General features: G+C 41.6%; 1 protein-coding gene across 1 annotated transcript in view; it reads right to left on the bottom strand.

Annotated features, from left to right (window-relative positions):
* Positions 1-17,784, bottom strand: part of LOC122398942 (protein turtle-like) — a 265,915-nt gene that overhangs the window by 67,461 nt on the left and 180,670 nt on the right. The window contains exons 2-3 of the mRNA XM_043399212.1: positions 3,926-4,058; positions 1,541-1,749 (exon numbers count right to left, since the gene is read on the bottom strand). Coding sequence (XP_043255147.1) covers positions 1,541-1,749; positions 3,926-4,058 — 342 coding nt within the window. The remainder of the gene's footprint in view (positions 1-1,540; positions 1,750-3,925; positions 4,059-17,784) is intronic.

Below are 17,784 nucleotides of genomic sequence, written 5' to 3'. Positions count from 1 at the left end.
CTGAAACATCGTTAATCATAGAAAAGCAGTCAAGCAACAATAATTAAAAAACTCAATTTGTATTCGTTGAGCATTAACGCGAAAAATCAGTAGTACGTGAACATATATGGTCAGACATCTAGCGTAGAACCTTTGGATGTTTGAATATTACAGTCGTTGAACGAGTGCATTTTAGTCGAGAAAATAATCGTCATTTCTTATTGCCCATACCTTATAGTTTGTTATACCGTGTCTCGTGTTACAAACCATCGGATAAAAAATATTAATAAGTGTACAGAGGATCGTGGACTTTTGAAGCGACAACATTCTTCCCATCCGTAAACATATTTCCATAAATCGGTCTCACAATGCCCCACCGATCCCATTCAATTTTTGTTCAATGCACAACAGTCAATAGAAGCAGAAAACTTTCCGTGCAAAACATGGGTATCCATTAACAGACACTATTAATAGTTTGCTATTCGCGCGCGACGCGGTTCGCGTTCCTCGCTAGAATATCCCGTTTCTCGTTTGCGAATAGAATTCTGTGAAATAAATTTGAACCGAGCACAGAATATAATTGGTCGTACGGAGCGATGCAATATTCAAACGAAACTTTATTTCTTAACGTGCCATTGAATTTGCTTCTTTCGGAGAGAAAATTCTCAAATAGGAAAGAAAGTAATTGTTAAAGGCATTATATTGCTCTTATGTTCGATTTTACTGGCAATTAAAAAATTCACTGAAACCGAAAGCCTGAAAAGAGAAGTTCCTTAAACTATATTTGCATTGTAAAAATTTGTTTCTCATCAACGATCGTCTATTTTATCGAAGCATTAGGTCCACGTAGAACGCGATGGTATGCTAGCGATTCGTACGAGATTTGTACGTAATTTGGTCGCAGCGAGTGTTGAAAAATGGCATCGTACGCAATCGTAGTCGCGACCTTTTGTGAATTCCTTTCGGGTAAATTGTACCAGCGAAGAGAAGCCGTTAAAAACTTCAACCGCAGAGATGCACCGACCAGATAAAACACACGCGGCCCCGCGGGAACCGCTCGGTACGTGCGCGGCATTGTCCGTCGCTTTCCTGCTGGCATAGTTTTCATCTTGATACATTTTCTCATTCTGTGTCATTGCGTGCCGGCCGCAAGAACGCTTAGAAACCGCCACTATACGCTATCCGTGGCCTTGGAGGGCCCGATAGCGGTCAACATTTTTACCAACCATTTCGAAATCCCAGATTGCATCCGAATGGACCAGGTTTGCGTAAATAGCGGGGTTCAGCTTAAATTTTATACGAACGGCGGAAGATATGTTTACGAAATTAACGGGGCACCAATTCCTTGATTCTTCAAATAACAAAATACATGAAAGTTTTGGAGAAAAAATATTACGTCTGTTTAAAGAAGTAGCAGACACTTTCACAGGAGTTTTTGTAAGAGAAGTGTTATTTATTGAGGCGTCATCGTGGGAAACGCGGGTGTTTTACGAATCTGGTCTGGTAAATTCCGGTAACGCTGGATGGAATAGTCTTGCATGGAAACTCTCGGTTAACTCACCTATCACCGTTAAATTGACTTTGGAGTTGCGCGTCTGGCCGATCTGAAAATCGACGCGACACCTGTAGATGCCGGCGTCCTCCTCCTTTATGTGCTCGACGACGAGCTCGGCTGGCTGCTTGTCCGACACGAAGTACGCCCGGTTCGAAAACACCGAGTCGTCCGACCATCGTTCTGCGATACCGAAGTCTCGACCCCTCACATCCACGCTGGAAATAGACACGCGCGACGCAATTAGCACCGCCAACTTAACACGATGAAACTTAAAATGCAACAAAAATACAGTAAAAAATAATTCCTCGCAGATTTTCACGAGAAATTATTTCTTTGTTGGGACCTTACGTTTTGGAGATATCGTAATTTAAATGAAGGTGTAATTTTTTAAATTAACAGATATCGAGAGCAACAAAACTTTCTTCATAATGTAATCACTCTCAGAAGTAGCAAAGCTTCCCCTTTGACATGATTTTTTATTTATTTCAATCTGACTTTTCATTTCTGAGATATCGTCGTGTAAAGGAAAGTGTACCTTTGTAAATTTCACTATCTCCCACGTGCATCGTGCTGACCTAATTAAAAATCGTCACTGAGTAACATAGTATTTCCAAGAATCCACTATTTTACTATTTACATCCGAGCACGTGCGCGGTCAATGACCTCGCGATGTAAACAACGAAAAGTAAACAAACACTTCGAACCCTTATATCTCCGGAACTAATCACGCTATCAACTCGAACGAACACTCATTTTGAAGACTATTACAATCAACGCTGTCTTCTATGTTCATTTTGAAATAAACTTTGTTGTTAATAACTTTTTGTCCGTCTTTTCCGATCGCTCAAGATTCGTTCCAAGACCACGTTTCGTACTTCTCGCGCGAGGGTTCCTGTTTTTCAATTCTCTGGCGCGACGGACTGGTTTAAAAAGCGGTGCCGAATTTTATCATAATTATTTTAATTAACGCCACCGACGTCGTTCCCGCGAGCGACCAGAAGCGTTTCCCCGAGTGCAGCGGTGAATAAATTAAAGTCCCGGGGGAATACGAATGAATCAGGGGGAGGATGGGGCGGTTTAAATGCGAACGTCGGCCAGTTCGCTTGAAGATTCTCGCTAGTTTCGTTGGCAGCACGAACGAGCCTCTCGGCGTGAAAGAAGCCTGTATATGAAAAGCGTTTAAAATGCCAGGCGGGGCTGTGAGCGCCGGAATAAAAATGAATCCGCGAACACTGCTCGCGTCAAAAATACGAGCTCCTTCAACAGAAGAACCGGAATTATGTTTTTTTCCATCTATCTCAGACGTTTTCAGACACGGCTTAACACCTAATCGCGTTTCATCATCCAAAGGAAATCAAATAACAGTCCGACCGTGGAATCGTTTCGGTGAATGTTTATTACGGGGAGCGCGTTTTATCGAAATTACCTTCGCCTCGGAGGCGAGCGAGATCCTTTATCTGAATACGTATTTCCTCGCAACGAGCAAAGGATAAACAATTCTTTGCTCGTCGAATAAAATTTAAAATTTCAATCGTCGAATTAAATATTCAAGACCAGAAATGCTATTTTGCGATCATTAATCCGATATGTCTTCCACGAAAGAACGACAGGGAAAAATAGAGGGATCCCTTCAGGACAAATTTTATCAGCGAAGCGTCTCTTTATCGTGTCTTATCGTTCAACATCGATTTTCCTCCAAAACGAAGTCCCGTACGAGAAAATTCTATTCCGTGTTTCGATTTATTGTACACGTAGGTACACTTCCTTTTTGGTTCTACCTGTCGTGTCATCTGTATGCCAAAACGACACGGGGTTATAACGGGTCAACAGAAAATTTATTACACTATATGTTCACGGTAAGTTCGTTCGTATTTTCTCGATTCAATTACTCGACTGTGACTTAATTAGCTTCATTCAAAATTGACATGTAACAAGTATTAATTGAGACAAAACACGTGTTCGCAGGAGTTACGATAAAATTTCATTTACAAATAATTTATTTCGCCGCAAACGCGAAATCATATTTATTCTCAAGCGAATCATGTATTGTATATATTTCCAATTGTTTCCGCCCCAGTTTCTTAATATTCGCAAGTTTGATACAACAAAGCCGCATTATTATCGTTGTTTATCGAAGGAGACAAGGAACTGCGGTCGAAAACGCAATTATTTTAACCGCGAACACCGGCGCGAAGTAAAATCCGCGGCTGCATCGAAATTATCGCAGTCGTCGTTAATTTTCCGGGGTTCAAAATAGGTCACTAATCTCGTATCGCGTCGACAGTCTGTTTGCCAGGGCTGTCGTTGACCGATAGAGAAACGATCGTCGACAGTTCGCGCGTGCACAGAGACGGGGACGTGCGCCCGCGCACAAATTGATTTGCATCTCACCTGTAAACTGATGTACCGAGATCCTCGCGATACCAGAGCACAAGATGCACCGAGTCCCCTTCGTGGGTGGTTGATATGTCGCAGGGAAGATACGTGGCTTCTCCGACCAGCGCCACGATGTGCGATATAGGTACTGGAACACAGTAACACATGGCCGCGTGAGATTAGGTGCCCCCAAGTACCGTATGGCGTTATCCTGTAACGCTAGTTAATGTTTCATTGGTAACAGGCTGAACGCTAACCAAACTCTTACAATGATAATTGCACACGTAAATAGGCAACCATTTCGATACTCTAGCATTTTTTAATTAATATCTCCTTTATTAAAGGAAAATTAGTAGACGTCGATTATCACGTATTTAACACTTTCACTGGTATATGTGGCTGATAAAATTTACCATTATGATACTAGAAAAATGAATTCTCAAGTTAAGGCGTTGAGGGAAATGATTTTGTATGTTAACAAGGCAAAATCGTTGTAGTCCTCGTTTTATTATTGCGAGGGTTTAAAGATTCGGTAAAATCCGCCTGAAACGCTGCAACACGCGCTGCACCGGTGCATTGGGAGAAAGCCAAGCGAAGGGTGCAGCAACGTTGGCCAAATCCACTGTCGCCAGGGGTCAACCACCTCGGAGGAACTACAACGAAATTCGCGACACTCGTCGAGATTTATTTAATGGACGTTTTAATTGATCCTACGGCGCGGTTAGCGATAAACGATGCACGTTTATTGTGCACATCAACGGTAGTAGAAACGATTGTACGAGTATCGAATTTTCAGATTGGGTCACTGATGATCCAAAGCAAGAAGTCTCGTTTGCCAGTTTTAAGGGACCAGTCAATAAAAATGATTAAAAAATTAATTTTGTATTCCCAAAGGATAGTCAAGTAAACCAAAAAAATAAATTACAGCGTTAGATGTAACGTTTTCTTAAAAAAAAATTAAGATTACACGAGACTGACTCTTCGAGGAAACGAAAATTCTCGATTGCAGGTTTCTTAGACCTATTGATATTTTAGAATTAATAATTAAATCATCGATTGCTGATGGTGTTTGGTTGCAAATTCGTTGGAGGTTCAATGAGAACGGGAAGAGGAATATTTAACTGATCTCGCGAGCACGGTGGGTTTTGTTTCGCTCCCCCTCGAGACTGTAAAACGGTCCTCTCGAGTCGTCCTCGAGCGACCCAGATGCGACCGTACCGAGGTTAAAGACGAACGAACGGAAAAGGGAATCGCTGGCAGTCGAAGGGACAATGCCGGGCGCGTCCGTGACGCCGAAAACATCTTTCTTCCGCGCGCCGTTATCTGGCGAATAAATGGATATTGTGCGCTCGAGCGACGCGAGTACAAGCCGGAGAACAAAGGCTCATTGTCGGCCATCGCTAGGCCCCGAATAGACGTTTGCAGGCTGTTTGTTACTCAAATGGTTTTAAACGCGTCGCGATGCTCCGGGGCCAATTTTCTGATTAACTGGGACGTTGCACCCCCTCCCCCTGGGGGACCACCGCGTCTCCGGGCTCCCAGGTTTAGTTATGGTCGTTATTTCGAGACTACGCTATCGGCTTTGCGAGAAGATTTCATCGATTTACGTTTTAAGTTCTCTCCACGGGAGTTCGTCGACCGTTCGACGTCCGTTTTAAAACCGGACAGTACAGAATTGTGGGTATAATAACGACAAGATGGAGACAAATCCATAATCTTGGCTTCGGGATTTGGAAAATGTCCGGACCTGTTTGCATATAATTCCATGATTTCTATGGACTTTCGAAGTTAAAATTTATTTTATTTTGCAAGGAGGATACTACGGCCCCGTGTTCACTTTAAGTGGATCTAATGTCGCGATTAAGTAGATCGGTATACAATTAACGGGTACATTCGTGTTCATAATAGGACCATTATATAGCGTAAGTCGATAATTAGCGACACGATACGCTATAATGTCGAGATTAAGTAGTACAGATTCGTATCTGTGTAACGAGTCCTTGCATTATCCAGTTAAGTGACATAAGACAGTAATTACTGTCACGACACGTTCGTATCCCCGGTAATTGGATGAAGTAGAATAGATCAATATTTAGCCCGGCCATTAAATTCCAAGGGTTCGGTCGCGTATCGTTTCGCGGCTCCGAGATTCCGGGGGGCCACGATATTAAATATTTGTAGTTAATCTTTAATATTAATCTCGTTTCGCGACACAGTGGTACGAGGCAATATTAAGTCAGACGACAGACGTCTGCGCGGGCGACTAATTGCAAGTAGCGCGGGTCAATAATTCAGCTTCCACGTATACACCCGACTGGCAATTTCGAAATTAGGTATTACGAATCAATATTTATTCTATGCGTTATTCACGGTTGTCAGAGTCGAGGGCAAACTTTGCGCAGTGTACGTGGCGGTTCACCCCCCCAAAACGGATCGAATAATTTTCTTTGCCTCCACTATACAACAACGAAATTGAGCTACAACGTTCGTTTCTTTGTTCTACGAAATCAGAAAATCGCAAATAGCATCAGTTTAGCTTCTAGTTTAATATTTTCTGTTGATTTTTAACTTTGGACACTGAAGGGTAACAAAAGTATATTTTATTTTGTTCCATTCTCTTTCGATTCAGTTTCACCTGGAACTATCAAGGGTTAATAGTAACAACAATAATCCCAGCTAGCCCATTCATCATCCAAATATCCATTAACACTACTTCCACCTATAAAACAAATATTCCCCCAAAGTCCAAAAATTGAATCGAGGCAAATTAACATATTGACTACCACATATGATTTGATGTTAAAGAAAATAAACCTACTCTTCAACTTTAACAAGTCTATAAAACCAAAGTCCAACAACAAATTATCGTTACTCTGGTTTCCAAGTTGTTCGAAAGCAAAGTTTCGTTTTCGTGTACGATTCGAGGGGTTTGGTCGGGCAGCGAACGCGTTAACGACGATGCTTCGTGACGATGAGTGATCTTTAAAAGAAAAAAACCCCGTAGGAAACGGCGCGGCGTAGCCAATAAACTTCTCGAATGGCTGGATCCCTCGTCGGGAATCTCTTCTCGCGAAATTAGATGATCCGACCCCCGTGTCTTACGTGCTTCCCGCGAGTACAGGTGTTCGGGCGCAATTCCAGCCCGGGTAAAAGGAAATTCGAAACATTCGCCGCGGAAATTGGCGCCCGTTCCCTTCCCCCCCGGGCGTCCTCGCGATGCCGTCGACCTTATTTCTCGTCGATTTCTCAGACGACGACGACGACGACGACGGTGCACCGCTGCTCCTTTTCCTATCCATGGCATTCAACCACCCCCGGGGATTCGTCCGGGGGACGCGTCATATCGGGAATATCGGGAAAGAGACGGCATTATCGGACCGACGTCTATCATCTCCGCGATTTTTGTCGGATTTCAGCGCGTAGGAAAATGAATGGGGACTCGCGCGGAGGAGAGGAACGAGAGCGGACTCTCCATTCGAATTCGTTCTTCCCGTCACCGAGTGAAATACGATCGCGGGTACGTCGTTGCTTTATTGATATTCGAACTTGTTCCGAGGTATTTTCATCGTCGCGTGCTTGCCACGTTTTTTAATCCACGCGATAGAACGAACACGGAATTATTAAGTTCTTTCAAAATTTTCTTTTGTCTATTTTTAAATCTCGTTTTGCCTATTGCGCGAGTGCATACAGTTGGGGTTCGTTAGACCCTACGAGAGTGTTTTAGGGTTAATTTCGGAAGCACCTCAAACATTCTTCCGTCCAACTGGGTTAGACCGAGGCCTTTTGATCCTAGTCCGGCGAATTCTCCTCCAAACCAGAGCTCCAAGCAAGCGTTGAAGTCACTCAATTATTATTCGCTCACTTTCATCAAACTTCAATACTCGAATGTAGTTAGAAAATATATTGCAACTTATATTTTCTTTCGTGTCTGATATTCAAGTTTAAGGGATGGATACAATTAATAGTATCCATTTTTTTTTATATTTAGTAATTTTTTTTATCGAATACGGCATTTAATAGTAATTTTACGGTACTTTATCGTACACTAATATTCCAATTAATTTTCGTTGGGCAATTGAAAACTAATCGAAATAAGAATTTCGTATCTGATTTTTTTTTATTATTTAGTAATTTTTTTTTATCGAATACAGCATTTAATAGTAATTTGACTGTACTCGACGTTAAACTAATATTCCAATTAATTTTCGTTGGTATTCTACATAATTATATAACAAAGAATTAATTATTAATATTGTAAATCAAATTCATCGTACGATCTATAATTTTACCTCAATCTTTCCAATTTATATACAATTTCTTTATTTGTCATTAATGTATCGAATACACTTTCAACATGTGAAAATAATTTTCAGAATTTAAAACCGTCGAATTGAAAGCATATCCCCGTACGTGGGATTAGAATTTGAAAAAAGCATAGCCTCTTCGCTGTTACCATGGAACGAACGGCCAACAGATCCGCGAACTGTAGAACTCTGCAGACCAAAATGCAAACTTTAGACGCAACCGTGCAAACATGTAGCACTCGACGAAAAAAACGGGAGACGCTTCATAAAAATCAGCCGCGTAATAATCGCGGGGCTGGCCCGTGAAAAGGCAGACGCATTTACAAAATTACGTGCTTTAATTAATTTTAAGTGCAGCTTCCACGACACTGTTTCACGTTTCAGGTTAAACGTCGCGTCCTGCTTCGTCAATAGCGGTTTTTCTTTTTATAATCTGCTTGCCGGTGGCTTCAATTCAGAGGAAACGGCGACTCGTTTCGATGAATTATAATTACAAGCCGAGACGACGGTTAAACGAATCGCTTCTGTAAACGTTTAAATCGCTGTTGAAATTCCGCCTTGAAACTTTGATGCGTCTCTTTTTTTCCATAAAAGTTGGTACTTCGTTTTAAAATAAATCAAAAACGCGGAATAAAAATTTTTCATACGAGGCTCCCTTTCGGGAAAAAGTTCCTTTCATATTTAACAATATTTTATTTTTTATTACTTTAATGCGAACAATTTTGAAAAATTCCAAACGTGGCTATTTTTATCAAAGAGCAATTAATTCCAGATTCAAGCGAACTTTTACCGATCGTTTTTAGAATATTTTGCGAACCGCGATTTCGTAGAATTGGTAAAATAATTCGACAATGGCAACGACGTAATTATTAGCATTCCCGTTGAATTGCAGATTTGCGGCGCAATGTTCTTGGCGCAAAATAATCTCATTAAAATATCCCACGGTGTATCAGACCTTTTTGAAATCGTCAAATGATTCTCTGGCGTATGAATCGCAACTGCGCAACCGGAGGCACGGGGGAACTCTCCATGCAAAATAATTCCATCGCGACAGCCGCGCACAAACGATCAGCTTCCACCGGTAATACAATCCTCTCAGCGCCCTGAAACTCGCGTTTGCGTATTGCCGTGTGTTTCTCTTTCCGGTACGCGCGCAAACAATCCGAATTAATCTTTTTAGAAGTTACGCGTGGAAAGGAACGAATTTCGATACTGGCACTTTCACGTCGCGACAAAGGTTCGAACCTTGCGTAAACGTTTCCCCGAGAAAACGCGGTGAAGTTGGAACAAAGAGAAAAAACATTAATGTATCGTGCACTCGCGCGAAATGGAACAGAATTTTTTGTCAGACATGGGTTATTCATTCTGGCTAACACTGTGATTCATGTAGTTATTAATATTGATACTATTACGTACTATTAAAGTCTGTTTTAACATTTTGTTAAGAATGGAAAGTTTCAATAGAAAAGATCTCACCTTTAAGAATTCCTTAATTAATTTCTCTGGAATTTTGTGCAACGATTACGTTTCATAGGAGGTGTGCTTTGTTCCAATTCCAAGAATAATTATACTCTATTTTCGACGATGGCCCGTTACAGCAGGTATCCTGACGATTACAGTAGTTCTCGAGAAAGAGTGCACGTAATAAAAAAAAGTCAGTGGAACTCGTAGTCGTAAACCGTCTAGACCCTTGGAGGAATTTATAACCGTGTTAAATTTCTCCGTCCCTTTATCACCGCGCGACCCTTGTTACCTTTAGGTCTGAAATCGAGTTATCGATCACGATTGGCCATTTCCAATTCTGCCCACTCGTTCGACCATGAAACATGGACTCGAACGTGACATGTTTATGACATGTAGTAAACTGCAGACAATATTACGGGGCCATTTTTCTGCAATGTTTAGCAGCGCAAATGCGCGACAAGTCGAATCAAGATTCTATTCGGCAAACTCCAGTGGAGAGTCGATGCTCGAAAATATTTCCAGCGCTTGTTGTACGCAATTTTTGCTCTTTCGTTGCTCGAACAAGATATTTTTGCCACGCATTTTTTTTTGGAAATGATTGGCATATAAAATCAAATAAAAATTAAATAAGTGCCTCGATAAGACCTTCAGATCAGATTCTAATATTGGTAGAAATTGAGTCACTGGTAAAACTCAAACAAGGGTGTGTAATGTTGCTCGTTTCTTTATGATTTAATTTTGCAATATTTCTAGAAGATGGTCATGCTACTTAGATAGATATTTATGTACATTATTTCCCAATCAATAATAATATTTACGGCCACGTAGGGGTAGACTAAGCATTTTATGCACTCGGATCTAGAAATCTCCAAAAAGTAAGAACAATGTCAGTTGTGATAATTTTATTTCAAGCCTGTGGTCATAATAGTTTATTTCAAAAACGGATAGTTTTTCAAATAAAAATATCCTCACTTTTAAACCAAACTCTGTCGAGAAATCAGAGTCCAAATCCATCGCCCGACAATTTCTACCCCATAATCCAAACAACTTCCACCTAAAGCAGCGCAGCAACCCTCTTCGAGGAATAGCCGAGAAACACGTCGAATTGGGAATAATTCGCTCTCGAGGGTTTGAAATTTTCCCTCGTCCAGGGTCGACGAGAGAGGTCAAAATCAGCCGTGATCGTTCGAACTCCGGCCAGGTAGCGGTACGTCGCGGCCGAGATCCTCTTTTCCCGCCAATTCAGCATGTCTGAAATACCACGTCCGGAGAGGTGGCGGAAAATTCGAGCGCTCGGTCGAGAGCCAGACCGTCCTGGGATCTATTTTCCTCCAGGGAGCCACAGTTTTCCGCATGGAGGGGTGTCACGGCGTAATTCTCCGTGGCGTTTCAACCCCTTCCGCGCGGCGACGGTTCCCGACGCGAAAGCCTCGGTGACGTTTCACGGCGTATCAACTCCGCGCGTGCATTATATCGCGGGCACGGTGCACGCGTCGCACGGCGTCATGCTGTTTGTCATATCACGGGAAACGTGTACGTAAACGGCTGTCGCGCGGCAGCCAGGAGCACACCGCGCCGTTTCGAATCGATAACATCGCCGGGAAGAGGGACGAAGAACAAAGACAGGAGGCCCCCCTCCCGGAACCGGGCGTACCGATTTTATCGGGACGAATCGGATGCTGGAACGCGTAATTAACGCGACTCGCCTACGGCCGCACCCCCCAAAACGCGATCTTGACCCCGCGTGAAACATACACTACCACTCGCGAGCATTTGTCCATCGGCGACAGAGGCGTTTGTCATTTCAACGAGCCACGAACCCTGCTGGACAAACAACCCCTCGTGGAAAGATGAAACAGTCGTGTTGGTTTAAATTTTTATTTTCATCCACCGTAGAATCTCGTTCGTTTTTGGTGTGTATCAAATTAACTTTTCGGGAGCTTCGGTGACCTCCATTTTGTAAATACAGTTATTAAATGGTTGAATCCATTGAATGCCATTGAATGGCACAGGTCAAAATAAAACGAAAATCAAGAATATTAATTTCTAGATTGAGGCTTCGTTAAAAAGTTATTAAAAAATTTCAAATCGTTCTGAAAAAATTATTTTCAGTTGCGGGGGTCGATTGCAATCATTTCTGGTGAATAGACACACCCCCGAATTCCTACCCATTTTCTAGAAAAAAATTCGAGTGTGTGAAATTTTTCGACAGAATTAAAAAATTTCAAATCGTTCTGAAAAAAATATTTTTAGGCGTGGGGGTCGATTACAATCATTTCTGGTGAATAGACACACCCCCGAATTCCTACCCATTTTCTAGAAAAAAATTCGAGAAGGTGTGAAATTTTCCGACAAAATTAAAAAATTTCAAATCGTTCTGAAAAAATTATTTTCGGTTGCGGGGGTCAATTACAATAATTTTTCGTGAATAGACACACCCTCGATATCTTGCGCATTTTCGAGAAAAAAATTATTTTAAGAAAATAATCCATGGAATAAAATATTTATTTTTTACGAGTACACCGAAGTCTCATTTTTAGTTTTGATGTGTAATGAATTGACTTTCTGGAGCATCGATGCCCTCCATTTTTTAAATACAGTTATTAAATGGTAAAAATCACAATTTTTCCTACGGTACGAGTTCGAACAAATTCAATCTAAAATTCCCCCATTTCATCTAGAAAAATTGTTGCTCGCGTGTCGTAGTACGTATCACAAACATCGCGAGGTTTTTACAGTTTAGCAACCCCCTATTACCGCTCTGGACATATGTTTAACCCCGTTCAGGGCACCGACTTGGAAATCGATCGAGTCAACAAGTAGAAGCCCGAAAGTTCCCTATCGCGATTTTAGGCTGAAGTTTTAGCAAAGTTGTGGAATTTTTCCCGGTACTGTTTTCGGACGCAGAATGATTACACGGTGAAAATGTCAGAAATTAATGTGACAGAGGTCTTGGAAAGTTGGTGTGCTTCGACGCGCGGATAATAGAGTAGAGTTCTTGGCGATATTATTCGCTACGGCCTTCGCAAAATTCTGCCGGGCATTATATTTTCATAAAGATCGATTACTAGTCTCCTCCATCATCGGTGCTCGAAGTTTCGTTCGCGCCTCGCGCGTTTAAGCGCCGATGGACATTTATGAAACGTCACCCGCGGGAATTTTCACGTGCGTTTCGTCGCGCGAGATTTCAAGAATTCCCGTCGCGTTGTATCAATAGAGCAATCTGTCAGCGATACGTCGACAGACCAAGATGAATTTTTGGAAGCTTTCACGGCCCGTATTCTGTTTAGATTTTATTAAAATCCAGCAGCTTTGTGGACCGGTCGAAGCGACAAGCTCGTTGTTCCACAGCTTACGCGTTTCTGTGCAATATCAAACAGAATAAAACTTTTAACAAGTAAACCGTACAAACGATGTTAAATAGTAAAAAGATCCTTAGGTATCAAACACTAATAAATAATTAAAATTCTTTTTAAGTAACACGAAATGATATAAAGAAGCAATCGAAATAATCTGAGTGAAGGACTTCCAGGAATAGTTTTTAGAATGTATCCTGAAATTCTTTTTTCTTTTCAGGTGGACGCCTGTCGAAAGAGGAAAAGTTTGGAGGCCACCGATCGAACGATTCTTCGACTCTCTTCGATTTCGCGAAGTTCACAGTGGTCGTTGAGTGAGCAGAGTTGGTTGTTTCGGTAAGCACTCGTCGCAACTATGAAATTTATTAAACGACAGCAACCAGACAGTACAGCTGGCCGTTGGGGAAGTTCTCGAACCCAGGAAAGCTCAAAATCCAACAAACTTCCGGTAACTTCGATGAGATCAACAAGTTTTTAAGGTACTAATCTTGGCAAATGGGGAGTAGCCACATTGTAGAATCTGATTCTGGCTCTTCGAAGCAAACAAAGCAGATGTTAGATAACGTTCTTTGGCAATTTTCTGAATTCTGCTCCAGTAAATTTTTTATTTTCGGCGATAAAATCGAGCATAGAAGCAATGGCGTTAAACGAAGATAGAGCAATTAATTTACGTTTTATAGGAATTCGAATTATGAAATTGTTAAAGTGGTATTGCATGTCGAAAGAAAAAAATCGTGGTTTATGGTGATAGCGTTACAAATGATAACCACTGGCACAATTTCAGCGAACTTAAATGCTAAATTCAGAATTATTGGTACAAAATGTTCGGCTGGGAATACTGGCGGTGTAATTTACAAATGGTAGACCGCTCATTGGTGGTTGTAGGTTATGATTGTACGTATTCGTTTTGATATCGTTATCGCGTGCTCAGAACGTGTACGTAATACCGAGAGTGACGGCGGAATATTTAAAAGAAACGTTTCACGATAGTATGAAATTATGGTTAAGGTTAAATTGTAGGGTAGCCTGGGGTCGAAGGTAACAACTAACAAACCATCGCTTTTATCTCATATTATTGAAATCGTAATATTTTAGCTTCCTAACAAATAAAATTACAATAATCAAGTTGGTTGTATTATAATTAAAAGAATAAAAATAACAAATTCTATTAGCCAAAAGAAACTGAAATATTTGTGGCGGTAAATTAAGAAAGTTTCAAAGTATTTCAAACCATCGATAAATTATAAATTTATCTAGCTGTGATTGTGGCTTATAAATTATTTTGGTCGGTGCATCTTTTATACGATCACTTTATTTTACACTACGTGTCACTTTACCAAATGTAAATTATTTATTCGTTATCGTATGACCAACTGGATCTATGATGTGTTTCCAAATATTTGACTTGTTGCTTTTGACCTCATATAATTCAAAGATTTATGGAGTCCACAAACTACAAGATCGTATATTTAAAAAAAACTGACACAGTATCTACACCCACGTTTTACACACACGCTGAATTTTCGTAATCTCTGGCCAAACGACAGTTCGCTAACGATAGTCAAACAGCGACCGGCTAAATAAGCAAAACGCGAGATATTAACGACAAAAATGATAAACGATAATTAATCCGAAAGTGTCACGGTGGATCGGGCCGCTTAATTAAATTGCTAGCTACCGGGGATTCCGAATTCGGCCAGGCTATACGACGTAATTATTAAATATTCATTACATAATGAATATAATAATAGGAACACGCCGTGGTGCATTGCACGGACAATGCGAACGATCGTGTTCGACAACGTATACGTACACCGTCAACGAGAGTATCGATACACGTTTCGAGGCGTAATTTAATAATAATATTAACGCTTTGAAACAAGATATCCAACGCTGCATCCGCCACTGAATAATCGAATCCGCAGTACTTTGAATGCCCCCCGGCATTAATTTTATCTTGCCGAATTAATCGCTGGAAATTTGGATATTCTATTTTTCCTTACATCGTTCCATTCGCGATTTCAATGTGAAACGAAATTAGACAAATTTCGTCTGGGAGCCACGCAAAGATAGACGATCTTTCCGAGAATATTGGCAAAACAGTTTCCAAAAATACCTTGTCTCGAAATACAGGTCGACGCGAATCCCCGGAAGTCCGAATTGGAATCGTCGGACCGAAACAGTCTCGTTCGTCGCGTAAGGAGTTAATTTTTGTCGAACGTTCCCCGTTCACTTTTCCACTGCACGACACGAAGCCAGTAAAATGGTAAACTTACCGTGGTTCACGGGGAACGGTTCATGGAAGCTTATCATCCGGGCTTATCTAGAGCTGAGCCTCGTGTGTCCGCACGGTAGGAATAAAAAAAAAAAGGAGAAAAAACTGAAATAAAGGAAGAATAAGCCGGCGTGTATCGGACACTGGCTCTTCGTACGACGTTGGATCTGATCCTCTTCGAATGATATTTGCGCTTCCGGGCATTTCCTGCTCTGACATGGCCCGCGATACGGCGCAATCGGATTTAAAATGATAGTAAAGCTTCCCGGCTCATGGAAATACGCGGTTATTGCTCATATCCGCGCTAAACCGCCGGGCCGGTTTTCTGCGGCGGTTCGCGTGTCGTGCCTGGCCAGTCGATCCTTGTCAGCAATTTACTTGTCCGTTTCGCGACGAATGGGACAGGTCCTTTGACGCGCGGCAGCTTGAAACAACGAAAGGGATTCTTTCGCGAAACAATAAATAGACGATTAACTTTCGAGACGTTCGCACGATCAGCGTTTTACTCGCCTTTGTCCAACATCGATCCCACAACTCGCTGTTTCTCACGATCTATACAAAAATTGGACGTTATTATTACATTATTGGAAACGAAACAGAGGACTTCGTCCGTTGGTCGGTCGAATACTGAATTAGAATCGATGGTTTTTTTTTTAAGTTAGTTTCCCCAAACCTAACTCGATTATAAAGGTACACTTTCGTCGAGGTTCGGGACGAAGGTTTTACCTCTTTTTCGAGAGAGAGAGACGAAACAATTTCAGGTAGCTTAATCTATTTTTAATTTCTTACCGAAACAAAACTCTCGTCGATATTTCGTCGCCGTGATATATTTGTATGTAATATTTCGTCGCGTGACAGTTTTGCATGCGATATTTTGTCGCGCGATACTTCTTGCGATATTTTCGCCCACGATATTAATGCCCGGTGATATTTTGTCGTACAACCATTAATTCAGTCAATGGCGGGGCAGGTGTCAAGCGCACACTTTATTAAAAATCAATAAGAAACGACGTTTCGACAGGTTTTCGGTGCTCCTCGAACGATCCAGGGTCGAAAGAACAGGGACAATATTAATAAAAGTGTCGATAAAATAGCACGGCGACGGGTTACGTTTTCTTCGTTTACCGGTGCAATTCCAATGGGTTTCCCCGGAAAAATTCGACGGCCCTTCTGGCCCCGTTGAGCGACGCGTAAAAGGCCATCGGAACTTGGAGGGTCTTCAGAGTTCGCGCGAAGCATCGCTATCACGCCGAACGAGTCGGTTGTCTGGCTTCATTTCATTTGACGTATTGTCGGCCCTCTAATTAGGCCGATAATTGAAATGTCGAATATAATACCGGCGTGGAACTGGCCGTTGATTATTTCGGAAATTGCACGGGCTGAAGTTTTAATTGGTCGAACGCGATCCCATCGACCGACGCTTGTCCAGGGAATCGGACTTGCTCTCCTATCGATCCCCATTTTCGCGTTCTTTTTCGATACCTCCGGAGGATGGCGATCATTTTTCTCCAACGAAACTAATTCCGCGGGATGCCTGCGTCTTCGATGCCGAACGATTCCTCCCTCGCCATTTTTCACAACGATCTTGTCTCTGTTCTCTTCATCCTTTCGAACTTACCAGAAAACAGTAATAAATTGAAATAGTAACACTGGAATATTAAAGCAATTATCGTAATATTGCTATTGGCGATGAATGCAATCGTTTGTAAAAGAATATTCAAGAAAATATCTGAGTTTTTGCGAGGTGATCTTTGACCTAATATTGTACACAATGAGTTAATCAGCTTTGCGTTAGCTCGATTATTTCTTCAAATATAAATATATCATTCTAATATGGAAAATGAGTACCTCAGTAAAAATTGTTATTATATTTTAAATTCGACTGTTACCAGTGGAAAGAGTACTTTTTTAATAAAAGTTATGCAAACAAGTGAAGCACATGTTAAAGAAGAGTACATATTCCATATCAGGGCAACTGACTCTTCCAAATACACAGTCTGATTTTGCAAATAAAATTTCGACGCCAGAGTGGAGCAATCTCGAGTCCCTCGTAGCATCTTCCTCCCCGAATCGTTTATATTTTTTATCGGAACACGTTCTCAGCCATTCTTAGACGCAATCCACGGTAAACACAAAGCTCGCTGCGTCGAAACGATATTTCAGCGAAACGTGTCCTACGAGCTCCACTTCCCAATTTTTGATATTTCTCTCTCCCCCTCCGCCGTCGTAACCCGGATTTACTTCTTGCAATATCGACGCGCATTTTTTACGTTATCAGCGCGTTTCGATAACATCGCGGGGGAACGTCTGTTCGCGATATTTTAGACGGATCTCGTCTGGCACTAGTTCTCGGTATCGCGGAATTCACGGAAAGCATTTCGGAATGCTACGTTTCAGGAGTTTGACGTTCCTCTAGTTTTAATCGTATCTGTTTTCCAAGCGGGAACCGCTGAAAGCCGTGCACGCGACACCGGA

The sequence above is a fragment of the Colletes gigas genome, unplaced genomic scaffold (genome assembly GCF_013123115.1).
Source record: "Colletes gigas isolate AHSC1104 unplaced genomic scaffold, ASM1312311v1 Colletes_gigas_Sc00012, whole genome shotgun sequence".
Lineage (NCBI taxonomy): Eukaryota > Metazoa > Arthropoda > Insecta > Hymenoptera > Colletidae > Colletes > Colletes gigas.
This window is presented reverse-complemented; position numbering and strand designations above follow the sequence as displayed.